This window comes from Tyto alba, unplaced genomic scaffold (assembly GCF_018691265.1).
Source record: "Tyto alba isolate M040663 unplaced genomic scaffold, T.alba_DEE_v4.0 Super-Scaffold_28, whole genome shotgun sequence".
Classification (NCBI taxonomy): Eukaryota; Metazoa; Chordata; class Aves; order Strigiformes; family Tytonidae; genus Tyto; species Tyto alba.
The window spans coordinates 3,717,759-3,733,406 of NW_024881302.1; the positions used below are offsets into that span (position 1 = coordinate 3,717,759).

A 15,648-nucleotide genomic window follows, 5' to 3' on the forward strand; every position below is an offset into this window, starting at 1 on the left:
AGAGATCCCAGGTTTGTCCCTGAGTCACCAAACCCACTGTTTTCCCTTCTGCGCCTAAAGAAGTCAACGGGAAGTCTCCCATAGATGGCAATGGGAAGTTCATGCTTTTTGAGTCAGTTGAAACAGCTTTTTGGGTTTGGTTTTTTTTTTTTTTTTTGGAGAAGAGGCTTTTACTGCACAGTCATTTTGATAAACCAAGGAGCCGGTCTTTTACCCAGCAACAGGCTGGGAGAATGACTGATGGAGACCATGACCCCAGTGAACCACAGCCTTGCTCCCCCAGTCCCTTCCCATTTGCCTTTTGTGATTACAATTAGTAGTGGGGGCCGGCAGGTGGGGGAAAAATAAAATAAAATAAAAGGGCCCCCCCCACCACCCCGCTCCCACCCCCTCATTGTCTGCATGAGGCTGGCTGAGCCTCTGCACACTGCAGTCCTCTGCCCATTGTACTGCTGAGAACACGCGAACAGACGCTCTCGGGCGATGGGTTTTATTGAACGCAACTTCAATGGCAAATGGAGGGGGGGGGGGGAAAGACAAAAAAAAAAAAAAAAAAAGCCTTGAAAATCCATGCCAAAAAAAAGAGGTGGGGAGGGTGTTTTTTAATGCAATCAATGGCTCCTTCCTATAACTCTGCCTGTTGTGAGGAAATTTCTTTCCAGTAGCAGCCAGCAGCAGTCCCAGGGCTGTGACATTGCTGTAACGCTTGGAGCTCAGCTCTCTATCTCTGGCAGCAGCCCCGTCTTTTTGTCATTATTGGCTGTGATTGCAGGGGGTGCACGCCAGCTCGCCGAGTGCTGAGATATTGCTGTCTTCCCCTCCCTCTGGACAACCTGCCCTCGGAGAGGAGTTTGGGAGGGCGGTGGGGAGGAGATGGTGGTGAAAGAGGGAGCTGAATTCTCTCTACCTCCCCTGAGTAAGCTCCTATCCAAGCCCACATGGATAGGTAGAGGTCCCCAAGGCCCTTTCGGAAAGCTCATTAGGAAAGTAGTGACAGATGCATTAGCTATTAAAAAAAAGAGGGGGAGAAGCTATCATAGAACTTTAAAAAAAAGCAGCAGCAGCTGCCCGACAGTTTTATTGCTGTCAGATCCTTTTTTCAGTGGGCACGTTGCAAAGGAGGAGAGGTTTGGGGAAATATCTGACGCATGCATGCTCTTCCTGTGCTCTGGGCTGTCAATAATCCAGCCGGGGTATTTCTCACACCCCCAGAGAGGGAGCTGCCAGCTCTGCTTATTGCCCCTGCAGCCACTCACCCTCTCTATCCACACCAGCACCTCCTGGAGAGGAGTTTTTGGAGCGGACATGTCTGGCTGGATGCAAAGCCACAGGAAGAACCCACCGTGATGCCACGGGGGGGCCAAAAAAAATGGGCGTCAGCTGCTGCCATTTCCGACTCCAAGCTGCAGCCTGGGGAGGACAGGTCTTGGCATGAGATGTTCCCTCCTGATCTAAGCAGAGGCTGCTGAGACGGTGATAGAGTCCTGCGTGCCGGGACCTGCTGTCCCTGCAAGCTCCGGCAACGCGCTCGATGGAAGGACGGGAACAGGTCACATCGCGCAACTGCATCGGATGTGCAGTCAGGCTCCCGGCCCCATCTCAGGCTCCCCATCGCTCCAGAGCAAGGTTGCAACCCGCAACCCTCAGAGCTTGGGGAGCACAGTGCTATAGCAGGGTACACACCGGCAGGAGGAATCACCTCCCTGCACCGAGGGTGAGCAACACATCTGGCAGCAGCTGGCAGCCACAGAGGCAGGGACAGGGGGGGAAACGGTGGGCACTGGCTCCAGACTGGATGCTCCAGGTGGTGGTCTGGGCTGGTGAGCTGTGGTGGGCAGGGGGGGATGACGATGGGAAGGATGGGGAGGCAGGATCGAGGTGATGGTGCGGGTTTGGTGTGTCGTCGTCGTTCCCCCCCCCCCCCCCCCCATCCTATGAACCAAAAAGGCCACCACTGCTCTTACACCTGCGCGAAGAGCAGAGCCCAGGTAATAAGAGGAGAACAACAGATGTTGCACCTGCATGACGGCTCCTGAACGGCGCCAGACGAGCTGGAATTCACATCTGAGCCGCAACAGCAAAGCTCTTCCCACAGACAGCGGCGGGAAGCGGGGATCAAAACGCCGCTTCCACAACCGCGCTCCCAGCACCAGGTCCTGCCTCCACGCGCCGTGTTTTCCATGGACCACCCTCATCACTACAGGACACTCACGCCAGGCACGAGTGGGCTCCCCCTGAGACCTCAGCATCCCTCAAAAAGGGGCGCAGCTATTTCAAAACTAACCAGGGGGGTACCAGAGGCAGCCGTCAGCTCGCACCCCCCAAACTCCCCTCCCGCCGCCTCCCAACCACAGTCAGGAGGCAGAAACCTCACCGGAGGAAAACAGCAGCAGCAGAAACCATCCCCCTCGGTCGAGTTTTAAATGGCTCTCAGATCCCTTCAAACAAATCTAAATGCACCGATCCTATTGTGTGCATAAATCTTTGCACCGGGGCCTGCACGCCTCCACACTATTGATAAAGAGAAACGAGTCTTAAATATTTAATGAGCGAATAAACCCGTTAAGAGGATATGATTAACTGCATGCCACAGCTCTGCATTTAAGGTGTCCCTGCTGTACCTTTAGAGGGGTTTTATTTTTAAGGGAAATCGGCAGCAGCAGCTGGTGGAAGCAAGCAGCCGGGGTTTGCGGGTGCCGCACGAACAGGAACGCCAGCACAACGCTCCACTTCGGAGGCATAAATATGCCACAGGAGCCTGTGCTATTAAGGGGGGGGACGGGTGGGGCCCTACTGACTCAGCCCGATGGGGGGGGGGGGGCAGAAAATAGAGCCAAGGAGGTTTTACGAGAGGTGGCAGGAGCCAGGCTGTCGGTTAGAGAAAACATCTGAACTCTGCACCTTTCTGTCTCGCCTTGCGGCGGGAGGGGGCTGCTGGCGGGGGGGGGGGGGGAGATCAGGAGACCTTGGAGCTATTTCCAGCTGAACCAGGGAGCTGGAGTGTGACCTTGGGCAAGTCACTTACGGTCAGTCTCTGCCTGGAGTCGAGCTCTGTGCGAGACAACCGGAGTCTTGTCTGCTGCGGGTGCGGATCAAGGTGGTACAGGGAGCCAGGCTGGTTGCACGTTGCTTCCCTCCGCCTCCACCCAGCCGGCAGCAGCCCCAGCCCGGGGCCCGAGCACCGAGCAGGACCAGGGTACCAACTCCCCGCCGCACTCCAGCCAGCCCACAGGATGTTTCTCAGGCATGCAGAGAGCCATCGACGGAAGATTTGATGAAACCGAGTGCTATAAATGTCCCCTTGCTCTGTGACTTTTTACATTTCTAAATTATTTTGATCATTATTTTTACCAAAGTGAGGCAAATAATACAAAACAAACCACCATGAATCATCACTCCAGTTTTTAGATATGTTAAATTTAGCTGTTTTGGTGCCACCTTTTTGTTTATATTCTCCAAGTGTTTCTTGCCAACAAGTTACCGGCAGGGATTTTTGGCCAGGAAGGGGGAAAAAAAAAAAAGACAAGACAGACTGTTAATTTTAAGCGGCAACTGAAGATATTGGGAGAAAGTGAATTTCAAATTCTTAATTGCAACAGTTCCCTCCTCAAACCTCAAGTCTAAAAATTAAGCCTGCCCAATCGGGAAGCCAAAATCCATCATGTGACGTAAGATCCCAATTAAAACAACTCTCATTCTTGAGACCAAGTATTCACAAAAGAGTGAAGACCGCGGATTATTTGCAGAAATTATCTGGAGAACAATTTTGAATAATGAATACGATGGTGGAAATCGCAGTCCCCCTGAATACTTAATGCAACTACAAAAAATCACAAACAATTTGTGAATAGAAAAGAGGTGAAATGCATGGAATAGATCATTTATCACAGTCCTGCCACCATCAGTGATTATTACATACGAACGATGCCACTGTATGGCTGTAAGTGCTGCAGAAATTAGCTATAGGGACTGACGGACAGATGGAAGTCATGCTTGGAAATACACCTAATCGAAGAGGCTGTGCTACCACGGCCAAGTAAAGGACCACACGCCCGTGACCTAGTATAAATCAGGGCGAAATAACTCGGGAAACGGGATATACAGTGCAACCCCAGGCAGGAGGAAGGGATGCTCTGGGTGACGCAGCCGAGCGAAGAGCAGCTGTAGAGAAGCGCGTAGCCCTGACGCACGCTGGCCAAATCCAAAGAGGTGCTAGTGCAGAGTAACGTCGAGGATGAGCCTGGGGACTGCGTGACTGCGACTGGTAGAAGGGGTGGGAGATGCCTGATTCCCCCCCCCCCCCCCCCACGCATGGCCGGTGAGCGGGGCAGCAGCAGGGAAAGAAGCAGCTCCGGGGAGGTCTGGATAAAACACCAGTGGGTGCTGCTTCACCAAATGCTGGCTCTGCAACGGGAAATACCGTCCCGACGGCCAGACTGCGAGCATCCAGGCATCTGCAGGGTCTGAAGCTGAGAGCCTGGGCTTCACCAGATCCCACCCCACCTCGGCCACCTCTCCTCAAGCTCTGGACTGAGCCAAACTCTGGCTTCACCCCGAGAGCTGCTCCCACAGCCACCTCAGATGCTCAGAGTGTGCAGGATCAGACAACCGGGCATCTGCTAAAACCTGAACGGTCTTTTCTTGCCCGGGAGCCAAACTCCACGTCTTTGTTAGATTTACTTTATCACAGCACTGGTACATCTACCGACACTGAGCGTGGAGGCCAAACCCTCACCAGGCTTGCTTTTCTGTCACTGGGGTTCAGCTGGGAGGGAGGAGATGGAGGGAAAAGGCAGGGAGAGTTTGGAGGGCAGGAATAAGTAAAGAGGGAGAAAGGGTGCTGGAGGACCTTGGGGGCCACAGCAAGGCATGGAGGAGCTGGGAGAAGGCACCAGCGTGGAGAAGCTAGGCCAGGTGGCTGCAGAGGACGTGGCACAATTGTGACACTGCTGAGATGGAAGGGAACAAGTACCCATGAGCAGCACTGATGGTGGGATCCAGTCACGCCACTGTAACGTTGGGTTTTTTTCCTCTCTGGTGCACAGACTCTCTGCAGACCACCCGTCCCAGCAAAGACCCCTTCAGCCCAGGCTGGAGCATCGTCTGCTGGGAACAGCGGTCCCACTTCAGCAGAGGCAAAACCTGCTCTTGCAGTCGTTGCCTGCGCGTCCCTGCAGAGCATGCAACTGCCCCCACGCCAGGCAAAGTCTGCAAACTCAGGCGGGGAGATGCTGGGCCTCTTCCTGCCCGAATACCGTGAGCAAGGCAGCGCAGCAACGGTCTGGTAGAGATGGAGCTTTTTTACATGCCAGCCTGGTCAGCTGACGTTTATCAGGGTAACAAAAGGTTATAGCCTGATCACAAGACAGGCTGACAATGCATCTTCCCCTTCTGGAGAGGAAAGTCAAGCGCCAAAGTTGTAAAAGGAGTCCAGTCATCTTTCGTATCTTCTTTTGCCTGCAGTTTGACGTGCAGAGAGATGGCTCCTCTCATCTTCCTTTGAAATGAAAGAAGAAAGGGAGATGCAGAAAATTCTGCATTTTAGGTGCAGGGATTTAAAAAAAAATAAATCAAATTCTTCTAATGTTTCAGGTCAAATATTCCCCAAGGCTTCTGTTGTGGTACTCTAAGAAGGCAGAGGCTGGATCTCTTGAATTCACTTGAATTCAGGATGTTTCTACCAATTTGTATCAGCATTTCAACAAGCCTGTCTGAGTATGCACAGGAAAGCCTGGCTGTTATACACCTGGACTGAGGCATCGAGAGAACCACTCAGGAACTGAGAGTCATTATTTGTTATTAACTCACCTGGAATCTGTGATTTCTTACATGTTATTGTGCTATTTGACTGCAAGGTGAAAAAACTCCTTAAAAAAAAGGGAAAAAGTGAACCATCCACCAGTGCAGGATCATCTTCCCAGTGGATACTACTAGGTCACCAGCAACTGGAACAAAAGCAATTAAGGCTGTCCTGATGGCTTCAGGGTTTTCTTCCTGTGCCCCTTTATTTACCGTAGATTCCCCCTGTGGCAGCAGTAACCAGCCCCTGCAGAGATCACCCTGCTCCAGCCTCCTGCTTTTCCAGGTTCCGGCAGGTGCTGGGTATTGCATTTGCCTGGTGTTGGAGCGTGGGTGTTTGATTCACGTGTCCCCGTAGAGCAGAGTCCCCTCGGAAGGCTGTTCCAGGCAGAAACTGCTGCCGCTCCTGGTCAGGGAATCGCATGGGGAACATCGGTTGCTCTTTCTTTTAAAAAAAGCCTCTGAGTGAGGAGTTTGTTCTGGAGAGATGGAGAACTGCCGAGATCCCATGGGCTCTGCTCCTGCCTGTCCGACAGATTCCCCCCAGCACCAATTTGGCTAATATGGTGGTTGCCATAATGATTTTTTTAGCGATAACGATTTGTTGGGATAACAGCTTAAGGCGCACAGGGCACTTATATGCCCCAGCTCTCCAGCATTTACATGTTGTCTTGCTGACTTTGCAGGCAGGGAAACCGAGGCACAGAGCTGACTCTGGAGGTGGCCGAGGCTCCGGCAGTATCTCCAGTTGCAGCACTCCGGGTGCTCCAACGATGCTGCCCACGTGCTGTGATATCAGCGTATCGCCCACAACCCGGCTGAACTTCCCCAAGGTCCCCTGACGAGGGATCTGCTCTATCCCCTCTATCCCCAACTCAGCCGCTGGCCTTAGTCCCTCTCTCTTGAGCATCTGTTTCTGTCTCTGGCACCCAATGGGTGCGTCTCCCAGCAGCCGGGCTCTGCCCCACTGATGCTCAGGGTAACACCTTTCCCCACACTGTCCTCAGGAGGGCATCACGGCAGGGCTCACGCCTCTTCACCGTGGCTGGTGACAGCAGGGCGGACAATGACATTTGCTGCAGGAGCCTGACATTGAACTCAGCCAGTCAGAACGGCGGGTGTTTTGCTGGCAAGGGTAGCAGCTCCGCTCCAACACCATCAGCGAGGGGACAGGAGAGGGAGGGGAAAGGAAAAAAGCCGAAGCAGCAGCCAGACAGCTGCCTCTTCCTCCTCCTCCTTTTGTACAGAAATGTGTTTTTGTTTGTCAGTCAAACAGATTGTTTTCTCCTTCTTTGCAGGCCAATTGTTTCTGCTCCTGCAAGATAAGGGATTGAAAAGGGCTATATTTTTATGGCACTGAATCTAGGCCTTCCGAATTGGAGGGGAGACATCAAGTGGGAGGAGATTCCTGTTCAAACCAACACTCCTCTCCCCAGTTCCACTCTCCAATCCTATTTCCACCCCCATTTTCCTTTTTTCTCCTTCCTTCTCCTGCCTGGAGCTGCCTCTCAGCCCTCTCGCTATTTAATCTCTGTCTCTCTGGTGGACTCAGGAGGTTTATGCAGCTTCTTCCTTTTTGCACCATCTGATGAAAAGAATCCGTCTTTCCCCTTGCCGCTCTGTCCGGCTACTCCTCCTGCCATTCTCCCCCACTAAAAAGGGGAGAGCGGAGCTGGTGCCACCGCACGTCCAGATGAGCAAAACCCAGGGGAGGGGTGTGATTTCCTTCTCTGTGAAGATTTTGCCCAGAAAGCCCCTCGGAGAACCAGACCCCAGCATGGGGCAGGCGCAGGAAGCAGAGATGAGGGAGGAAAACGGTTAATAAGAACAAGCCCAGGCCAGGATAAGACAGCAGGTTCCTCTCCTGGCTTCCAGAGCAGGCTCAAAGAGCCTGTGTCCAGCCTTCTTCCTTTCTCTTGTCAGACTCCCCCAAATCCTCAATCCAGGTGGGACGCCGTGACTGATGGTGATGGTGCAGAGCAGAAACCCCGGAGCGGCAACCACCGAGCGATCGTTAGCATCTTATTCACACCATCGGAGCAGGTCCCCGAGCCAGCGGACCCGGAGAAGGCCCTGGCTCTGGGGACCAGGGCCCGAGGCCACCCCAGCCTCACAAGCGGTGGGGACGCCTGTGTCCCAAGCACAACTCCTGTGCGCTGATCACATCGCGCTTCGTTCTTCGGCGCTGAGGACCGGTGGGAGGTTTTGCCTCCCCTCCTCGGGGGATGAGAGCCTGGAAGGGGGCAACGTGGTTCATATCCAACTTAGAAGCCTCTCAGAGCTCAGGCTTGAGGACTGAGATTCACTCAATTAATTTTGCTTTGGCAAAAAGTCCATTTTTATTGCTATTTCATGCCTTCAGTATAGATTTTCCCTGCTCGTCTCAAAGGGATAATAAAACCCGACTCGTTCTTTTTATAAAAGTCTCACACTCCCTCTCTCACCAGGCTCTGTGTTCCCCAGCTAGAGATGTAAATTTAAAGGGGAAATGCTGTCATTTAAAACAAAACAAAACCAAAAAAAGCAACTCGGAAAGCCCATCTTTGAGCATCTTCCAGCTCTCAAAACTAGGCCGGTGCAACCCAAGCAAAAACCAAGCGGCCGCCTTCCCGCAGCAAAGCGGCAGCAGTGCCCACACTCCCGCCGGGGACCGGGGCTGACCTCCAGCCCGAGGAAGCCTCTCGCCACCTTCCACGGCTGGCGCTGGCCCTCAGCTTGCTGGGACGTGTAGTTTTTGCCGGCCGGGCGCCGGCGGCGACCGCTGCTCCGAACCGGCTCTTTGCGCTCGGCCGTGACGCCGGCTCCTCAGCGCCTGCGTCTGCCTCCTTCTTCTTCCTCCTCCTCCTCCGCACCGGGCCCGGGGGGGAAAGCCTCGCTGCCCCAAGCAGCTGTAGGAGCCCTCCTGGAGAAAATCCCAAACCCGCGTGGTGCCGAGTGGCGGGCAGGTGGATTTTGAGTGTGTTTTCAGGCAGGTGGTGGGACAAGACGATGCTGCTCCCTCCACCCCAGCTGGGATGCATCCTGCCCGGACTTCGGAAGGGCTGTCGCTGCAGAGCATCCCTCCGAGAGGTGAGGAAGGGAAAGGGAAACTGCCTTTCCTCTGCCTCGTGCCCTGCTGCAGGGGATAGGATGTGAGCGGAAGCAAAGTCGCATTGCTGGAAGCCTGTCATTAGTGAGTGGCAGTGATCGCCTGGGGACAGGGTGAGGTCTGGCAGCTTTTAAGAGCGGGTTAGACCCAGGTATCCGCCTGGCATAGCCGATCCGGCCCGCTAGGATGGACTCAGGACGGTTTCCTACTGCCCTGGCTGCGTGTCTGATTCGGTGACGTGCACAAATCCGCCGTCACCAGGACTCTCCCTACCTCGGCGGAAATCAGGAGCAAATCCAAAGCAGAGCGACGCCGTGCGAGGCAAGAGGAGACGTGTGCGTGCCTGCGCGGTGCCAGCCGGCGTGCCTCCGCCGCACCAGCCCGGCGCTACAGCCCTGTGCCCCAGCACCGCACCGGACCAGCTGAGAAGAGGCCGAGACGGTGACAGCCAAACCCTTCAGGTGCCAATGTTTCTCCTTCTCCCTTTGCCTGCGTCCCACCGTGAAGCTGCCTGCACACGCCGGCTGCCGGGAGCTCAAAGCCCTGCCTGCATCTGGCAGGGCAGGCAGTGCCCACGGCGAGAGGAAAGCCGCAGCTCGCTCTGTTCCTGCAGGTGTGCCTCCAACCGACAAAAGTTTTAGGGCAACTTGCGCTGGGATGGGCAGGAGAGGAAAGACAAGGGTGAGGAAACCCCCCCGGATGATATCACGTCCCCTGGCTAACTGATGGCCTGTCACCTCCGGGCTCGGCTCGCCGTGCCCCCAGCCAGGCTGCGGCGCGGCTCCATCAGTTAAACCAAAGTTGTGCTGTTTCCTCTGATGGCAGAACAAACCGTCCTTGCCCGCCGTGATCTGCCAAGACTGAGGGACGCTACGGAAAAGAATTCTGCAGCTCCCTCATTTCAGGTGGAAATCAGTCGGGGTCTCTAGATTTTCCTACAGAGCCCTCACAAGACTCGACCCTCCGGGCTGGAAAATCCTTAGTGAGCTCAGGCAGAGGCGAGAGATGATTAAGACTAGCTGAAATCTCACAGGACTGTGACGTCTGAGAGGCCCCGTGCAAGACAGAGAAACACCCTGGGCTGCTCCTTGCAACTCGTGACTCCCCTCACCTTAGCACGGGGCTGAAGGGAGGCCAGGGACCAAGCGAGGCCAGGAACCAGGTCACTGCCGCTGGTTTCCAGGCAGCAAAGGTTTGGAAGAGCAGAGGATCATTTAGCAGAGCGACAGTGAAGGTTCAGAGCAGAGCCTTCAAATTACACGCTACAGAGCACTTTTCCTGCCTAAAAGGTCTCTGAAATGACTGTGGCGGCTCTGAAACGAAGCACTCTGTATGCAATTGTTCCCTGGGGCTTGCAGAGGAGACAGAGCCGGGAGAGAAGAGGTGGGTCTGCGGTCCCCAACACGGGCAGCTCCTCATCAGATGAGGATGCAGGCTGCTTCTGGGCTCCACGGCACAGCCGTGCCGCTTCCCTAAATCTCCCCAGCAGTTTCTACCGGTTGTGGTATTTTTATTTGGGGTTTTGTTTGTTTGTTTTCTATTTCTCACTTCCTGCCTTGAATTTCGCACAGCTCCCGGCTGCAGAGCTGCTGCTCAGGGTGCAGGTGCCCCATACACAGACCCACGCTGAACCCCCCCACCCATGCCTTAAGGCACACCTCGATCCCACAGGGAATGGGCAGGGAAGAGCACTCAGGGGGAACGTGTCTTTTTCTCCATCTCACTTGGCTCCTTCCCATCCTTCCCCACTCCATCCCCCCAGCAGCTCAAGGTCCATTTTCATCAGCCAGTGACAGACACCAGATGTGGTCTCAATGCTGGGCCACCATGCACAGCCAACCTCCGCGGGTCCCTCCACCTTCTCCCACCGACTCATGGGTGGCAGCACCCACATCCCCAGAGCCACCACGGTGCTGCTCGCCCACCTGGGGTACACAAACTGCCACCCTGAGGAAGGTGGCTACGGGGTAGAAGTGCTCTGAAAACTCCTGGCACCCAACAGAAAACCATTTCTGGATGATCGAGGAGGCCTCGGTGATGCCCATAGCTGGGGCAGCTGGAGCTGAGCTGGGAGAGCCATCGGAAAGTGCTGGCACCAGCAGAGATGCCTTCCCTCCGCTCGCACGGGGCCCTAGCAGCACTCTCCCACGCAAAACCCCCACTGTTGTTTTTGTTCCTCCAAAACATCACTTTGGGAGGTCACCTGAGGGCAATCAGCCCGGGGAACCACTCGCAGCCATGGGGAGAACAGGCAGGAACCAGCGGCCACAAAGAGCTTTTGCTAAGCCAAATTTGCTCACATCTAAGGGACAGCATCGCGTTCCATCAAAGGTGGCGGGGAACCAACGCACACCCCCCAGCAGCTCCCCGCTCTGACGTCAGTGAAAACCTCCGGCAGGTCTGCGACGTCAGCCGCGACGCTCCGCCACCGGCCCGAGAGCCCTGGGGATGCCGAGCCCTGGGCGGGGGGACGAGGCCGGTCAGCATCTCCATTGGGAACCCCCCGTGGAGCGAGCAGCACCGTGCTCAGCTCCAGCTGCACGTTTCCAGGGGGTGGCGGGAACGGGACACGCACACGGCAATTTTAGCTGGAATTTAGCAGCTTAAAAGCAGCTGCAGGAGAAGGGCTCGGCCTTGAGGGGGCAGGGGGCGGGGGGGAGTCCCTACCCGCCTTCCTCCAGGGGGGCTTCAGATGCACCAAATCCCCCCTGCGCATCCCCACGCTGCCAACCGGGAGCACCGCGGCCACCCGCGGGCTGCGCCCACCCGTGGGGCCGGGGAGCCCCTGGCTGGCCCCCCCCCCCCCCTCCCCGTGACGTCACCGAGCTAGGGGCCAGGCTCGCGCTTGGGGGTTGAGGGGGGGTCAAGGAGGCGGGGGGGGGGGGAGATGGGGGCGGGGAGGGGGGGGGGGGACGACGACGACGGGACCGGAACGGGCTGAGGTTGCAAATGGGAGTGCGGTGCAATGGGAGCGCGAGTGGAATGCAGCGGGAAGGGGAAGGGGAAAGGGGAAAGGGAAAGGAAGAGGGGAAAGGGAAAGGGAAAGGGAAAGGGGAAAGGGAAAGGAAGAGGGGAAAGGGAAAGGGGAAAGGGAGCGGGAAAGGGAAGGGGAAGAGGAAGGAAAGGGAAGGGGAAAGAAAGGGAAGGGGAAGGAACGGGAAGATGCCGGCGGCGCGGCGGAGACGCGGTGCCACCGCCGCTCCAGCGGCAGCCGGAACGCAGCGGGCCCGGCGGGAGCTGCGGCTGCAGCCGCCGTTGCAACGCGAAGCAAACGGGGTGGTAACGCGGGGCGGCGGGCAGGGCCCCCCAACCCCTCCCCAAACCCCCTTAACTCCCTTCCCCCCCTCCCCAACCCCCTTCCGCAACAGCAGCAGGACACGGGGGGGGGGGGGGGGGGCGACACACGGGACTGCGGCCCCCGCCCCGCTCCGCCACCCCCGCGGCCAGAAAACGGCTGTCACACACACACACAACCGCGCCGCCCGCCTCCCGGGGCCCACCTCGGCGGGGCAAAACCGGACACACACACCCTTCCCGCCCCCCCCCCGGTCTCTCTCCGGGTCACCGGAACCTTCTTACCTGGCGGGCCGTGCCCCGCTGCGTCTCAGCGGCGGCGCTGGGCGGGGGCGGCCCCGGCGGCCATCCCCGGGCGGCCGCGCCGCTCTCCGCCGCGCCGTGCGAAGCCGCCTCGGCGGTGTCAGCGGGCGGGAGCCCCGCGCGGCGCCGGGAGGGACGGAGGGAGGGGAGGAAAGTCGGGGGCATGACCGAGCGCCGTCGGAAGTGCACGCGCGCCCGCCGCCCTGCCCGCGACGGCGGCGACACCTGGCGGCCGCGCCGGGCACCGGCGGGAACGGGGCGGGCGGCGGGAGCAGCGGGCATCGCCGGACGGAGCGGCGGCGGCGGCGGCGGGGGGGGCGGGGGGGGGGGGGGGGGGGGGGGGGGAAAGGGGGGACGACGACACCCCACGCCAAGCGCTGGGCTGCGGCACACCGGCCACCGGGACCCTGCGGCGGGTAACGGTTACTGAGCGCTGGGCGGCGGCGGCGGGTGGCGGGAGCTAGTGGGCAGCGGGGGCCGCGCACCGGATCCCGGGTCGGGGCTTAGATCCGGATTTGGAGCCGGGTCTGTGTCCGGGTTTGGATTCGGGAAGGTGTCTGGATTTGGATCCGCATTTGGATCAGGGCTGGGCCACAGGTGGGTCTGCACTTGGATCTGGGTCTGGATTTAGGTCGGGGTTTGGATCCATATGTGAGTGCACATGGATCTGGGTCTGGATTTTGATCAGGGTTTGGATCCACATGTGGGTCTGCACTTGGATCTGGGTCTGGATTTAGATCAGGGTTTGGATCCACATGTGGGTCTGCACTCGGATTTGGGTCTGGATTTAGATCAGGGTTTGGATCCACATGTGGGTCTGCACTCGGATTTGGGTCTGGATTTAGATCAGGGTTTGGATCCACATGTGGGTCTGCACTTGGATCTGGGTCTGGATTTTGATCAGGGTTTGGATCCACATGTGGGTCTGCACTTGGATCTGGGTCTGGATTTAGGTCAGGGTTTGGATCCACATCTGGATTTGCATTTGGATATGGATTTGGATTTAGATCGGGGTTTGGATCCACATGTGGGTCTGCACTTGGATCTGGGTCTGGATTTTGATCAGGGTTTGGACCCACATCTGGATTTGCATTTGGATATGGATTTGGATTTAGATCGGGGTTTGGATCCACATGTGGGTCTGCACTTGGATCTGGGTCTGGATTTAGGTCAGGGTTTGGATCCACATGTGGGTCTGCACTTGGATCTGGGTCTGGATTTAGGTCAGGGTTTGGATCCACATGTGGGTCTGCACTTGGATCTGGGTCTGGATTTTGATCAGGGTTTGGACCCACATCTGGATTTGCATTTGGATATGGATTTGGATTTAGATCGGGGTTTGGATCCACATGTGGGTCTGCACTTGGATCTGGGTCTGGATTTTGATCGGGGTTTGGATCCATATGTGAGTCTGCACATGGATCTGGGTCTGGATTTTGATCGGGGTTTGGGCCCACATCTGGATTTGCATTTGGATATGGATTTGGATTTAGATCGGGGTTTGGATCCACATGTGGGTCTGCACTTGGATCTGGGTCTGGATTTTGATCGGGCTTTGGATCCATATGTGAGTCTGCACATGGATCTGGGTCTGGATTTTGATCAGGGTTTGGGCCCACATCTGGATTTGCATTTGGATATGGATTTGGATTTAGATCGGGGTTTGGATCCACATGTGGGTCTGCACTTGGATCTGGGTCTGGATTTTGATCAGGGTTTGGATCCATATGTGAGTCTGCACATGGATCTGGGTCTGGATTTTGATCAGGGTTTGGGCCCACATCTGGATTTGCATTTGGATATGGATTTGGATTTAGATCGGGGTTTGGATCCACATGTGGGTCTGCACTTGGATCTGGGTCTGGATTTTGATCGGGGTTTGGATCCATATGTGAGTCTGCACATGGATCTGGGTCTGGATTTTGATCAGGGTTTGGATCCATATGTGAGTCTGCACATGGATCTGGGTCTGGATTTTGATCAGAGTTTGGGCCCACATCTGGATTTGCATTTGGATATGGATTTGGATTTAGATCGGGGTTTGGATCCACATGTGGGTCTGCACTTGGATCTGGGTCTGGATTTTGATCGGGGTTTGGATCCATATGTGAGTCTGCACATGGATCTGGGTCTGGATTTTGATCAGGGTTTGGACCCACATCTGCATTTGCATTTGGAGAGCCGGATTCAGATCCTCATCTGGATCTGCATCTGGAACACGCATCCTTTGCAAACGACGGAGGTGGCACGTCTGGCCCCCCTGCTCTCCCAGCACCTCACGGCAACCCCGGCGCTGCTGTACCCCAGGGCGCTGACCCCCCGCGGGCGCTGCCCGCCTAACCCTGCCCCTCCTTGGGGAGCCCCGGGGGGGAAGCGGGGGTCTGCAGCAGCCGCGGCCCCCGAGCCGAGGGGAGGGACAAAATGGCAGCGGTCCCGCTGGCCTTGGCTGTTGCTCAGTGGTGCGTCTGGGGCTGAACGTGCTCCAAGGAGGAGCTGAGGTCAGGGAGTGGGACGAGTGCAGGAAACATATTAAGCGAGGAAAATTGGCTGCAGCCAGCGCTGCTGCCTAATGCTTGCTTGGGATTTTCCTCTCCACCAGGTATCTGGTATAATCCCCGGCTGGTCAGCGGTTGCAGCTGGTTAACTGCTTGCACCTCAGAGGTGCCACCGGCTGCCAGCACCCACTTTGCACCAAGAGGGGTGGCACCCAGGACCCCTTCTTGCTTGTGTCCCCAGCCTTTGGCCATGGCAACGCGTGTAGGTATTTTAACAGGAAGATTCCAGGCTCTCGCAGCCCAGCTGCTAATTTATAATCCTGTTTTCCCATTAAAATAAAAGCCTCTCTTATTCCCGAACGTGAGAGCCAAAGCAAAACTATGAGGAAGTGCCCTGTTTGCAGAACACACTGTGAAACGCACAAAGGAAAAGAAGCGAAAACAGCGTTTTGCACGTTTTTTAGCCTCATTTTAGCTGGGACTTGGAACCGCAGAAGGGAAATCTTTTCCAGCAGGATGTGCACAGCGGGGAGGGGTGCATCGAGCTGCTGGTGCCCCTTTGGAGCAGGGCCACCTGCTTGCCGAGGGACAGCAACCTCTGCGGGTCCCTGCTTTGTCCCCGAGGGGTGTCAGGTCCCTTGGGGGTCCCAAGGACGTTGGGGGGAAGGG

General features: G+C 56.6%; 1 protein-coding gene across 1 annotated transcript; it reads right to left on the reverse strand.

The window, feature by feature from the left end:
* Positions 1-12,987: 12,987 nt before the first annotated feature.
* On the reverse strand, positions 12,988-14,589 carry LOC122153991 (circumsporozoite protein-like). Its single transcript, XM_042798892.1, has one exon. It carries the CDS (start codon positions 14,587-14,589, stop codon positions 12,988-12,990), a length of 1,602 nt encoding a protein of 533 aa, XP_042654826.1.
* Between the last annotated feature and the right edge of the window lie 1,059 nt (positions 14,590-15,648).

Coding starts and splice junctions, on each gene's coding strand:
- LOC122153991 (XM_042798892.1), bottom strand. CDS start 14,589: ATGGATCCAAACCCCGATCAAAATCCAGACCCAGATCCAAGTGCAGAC.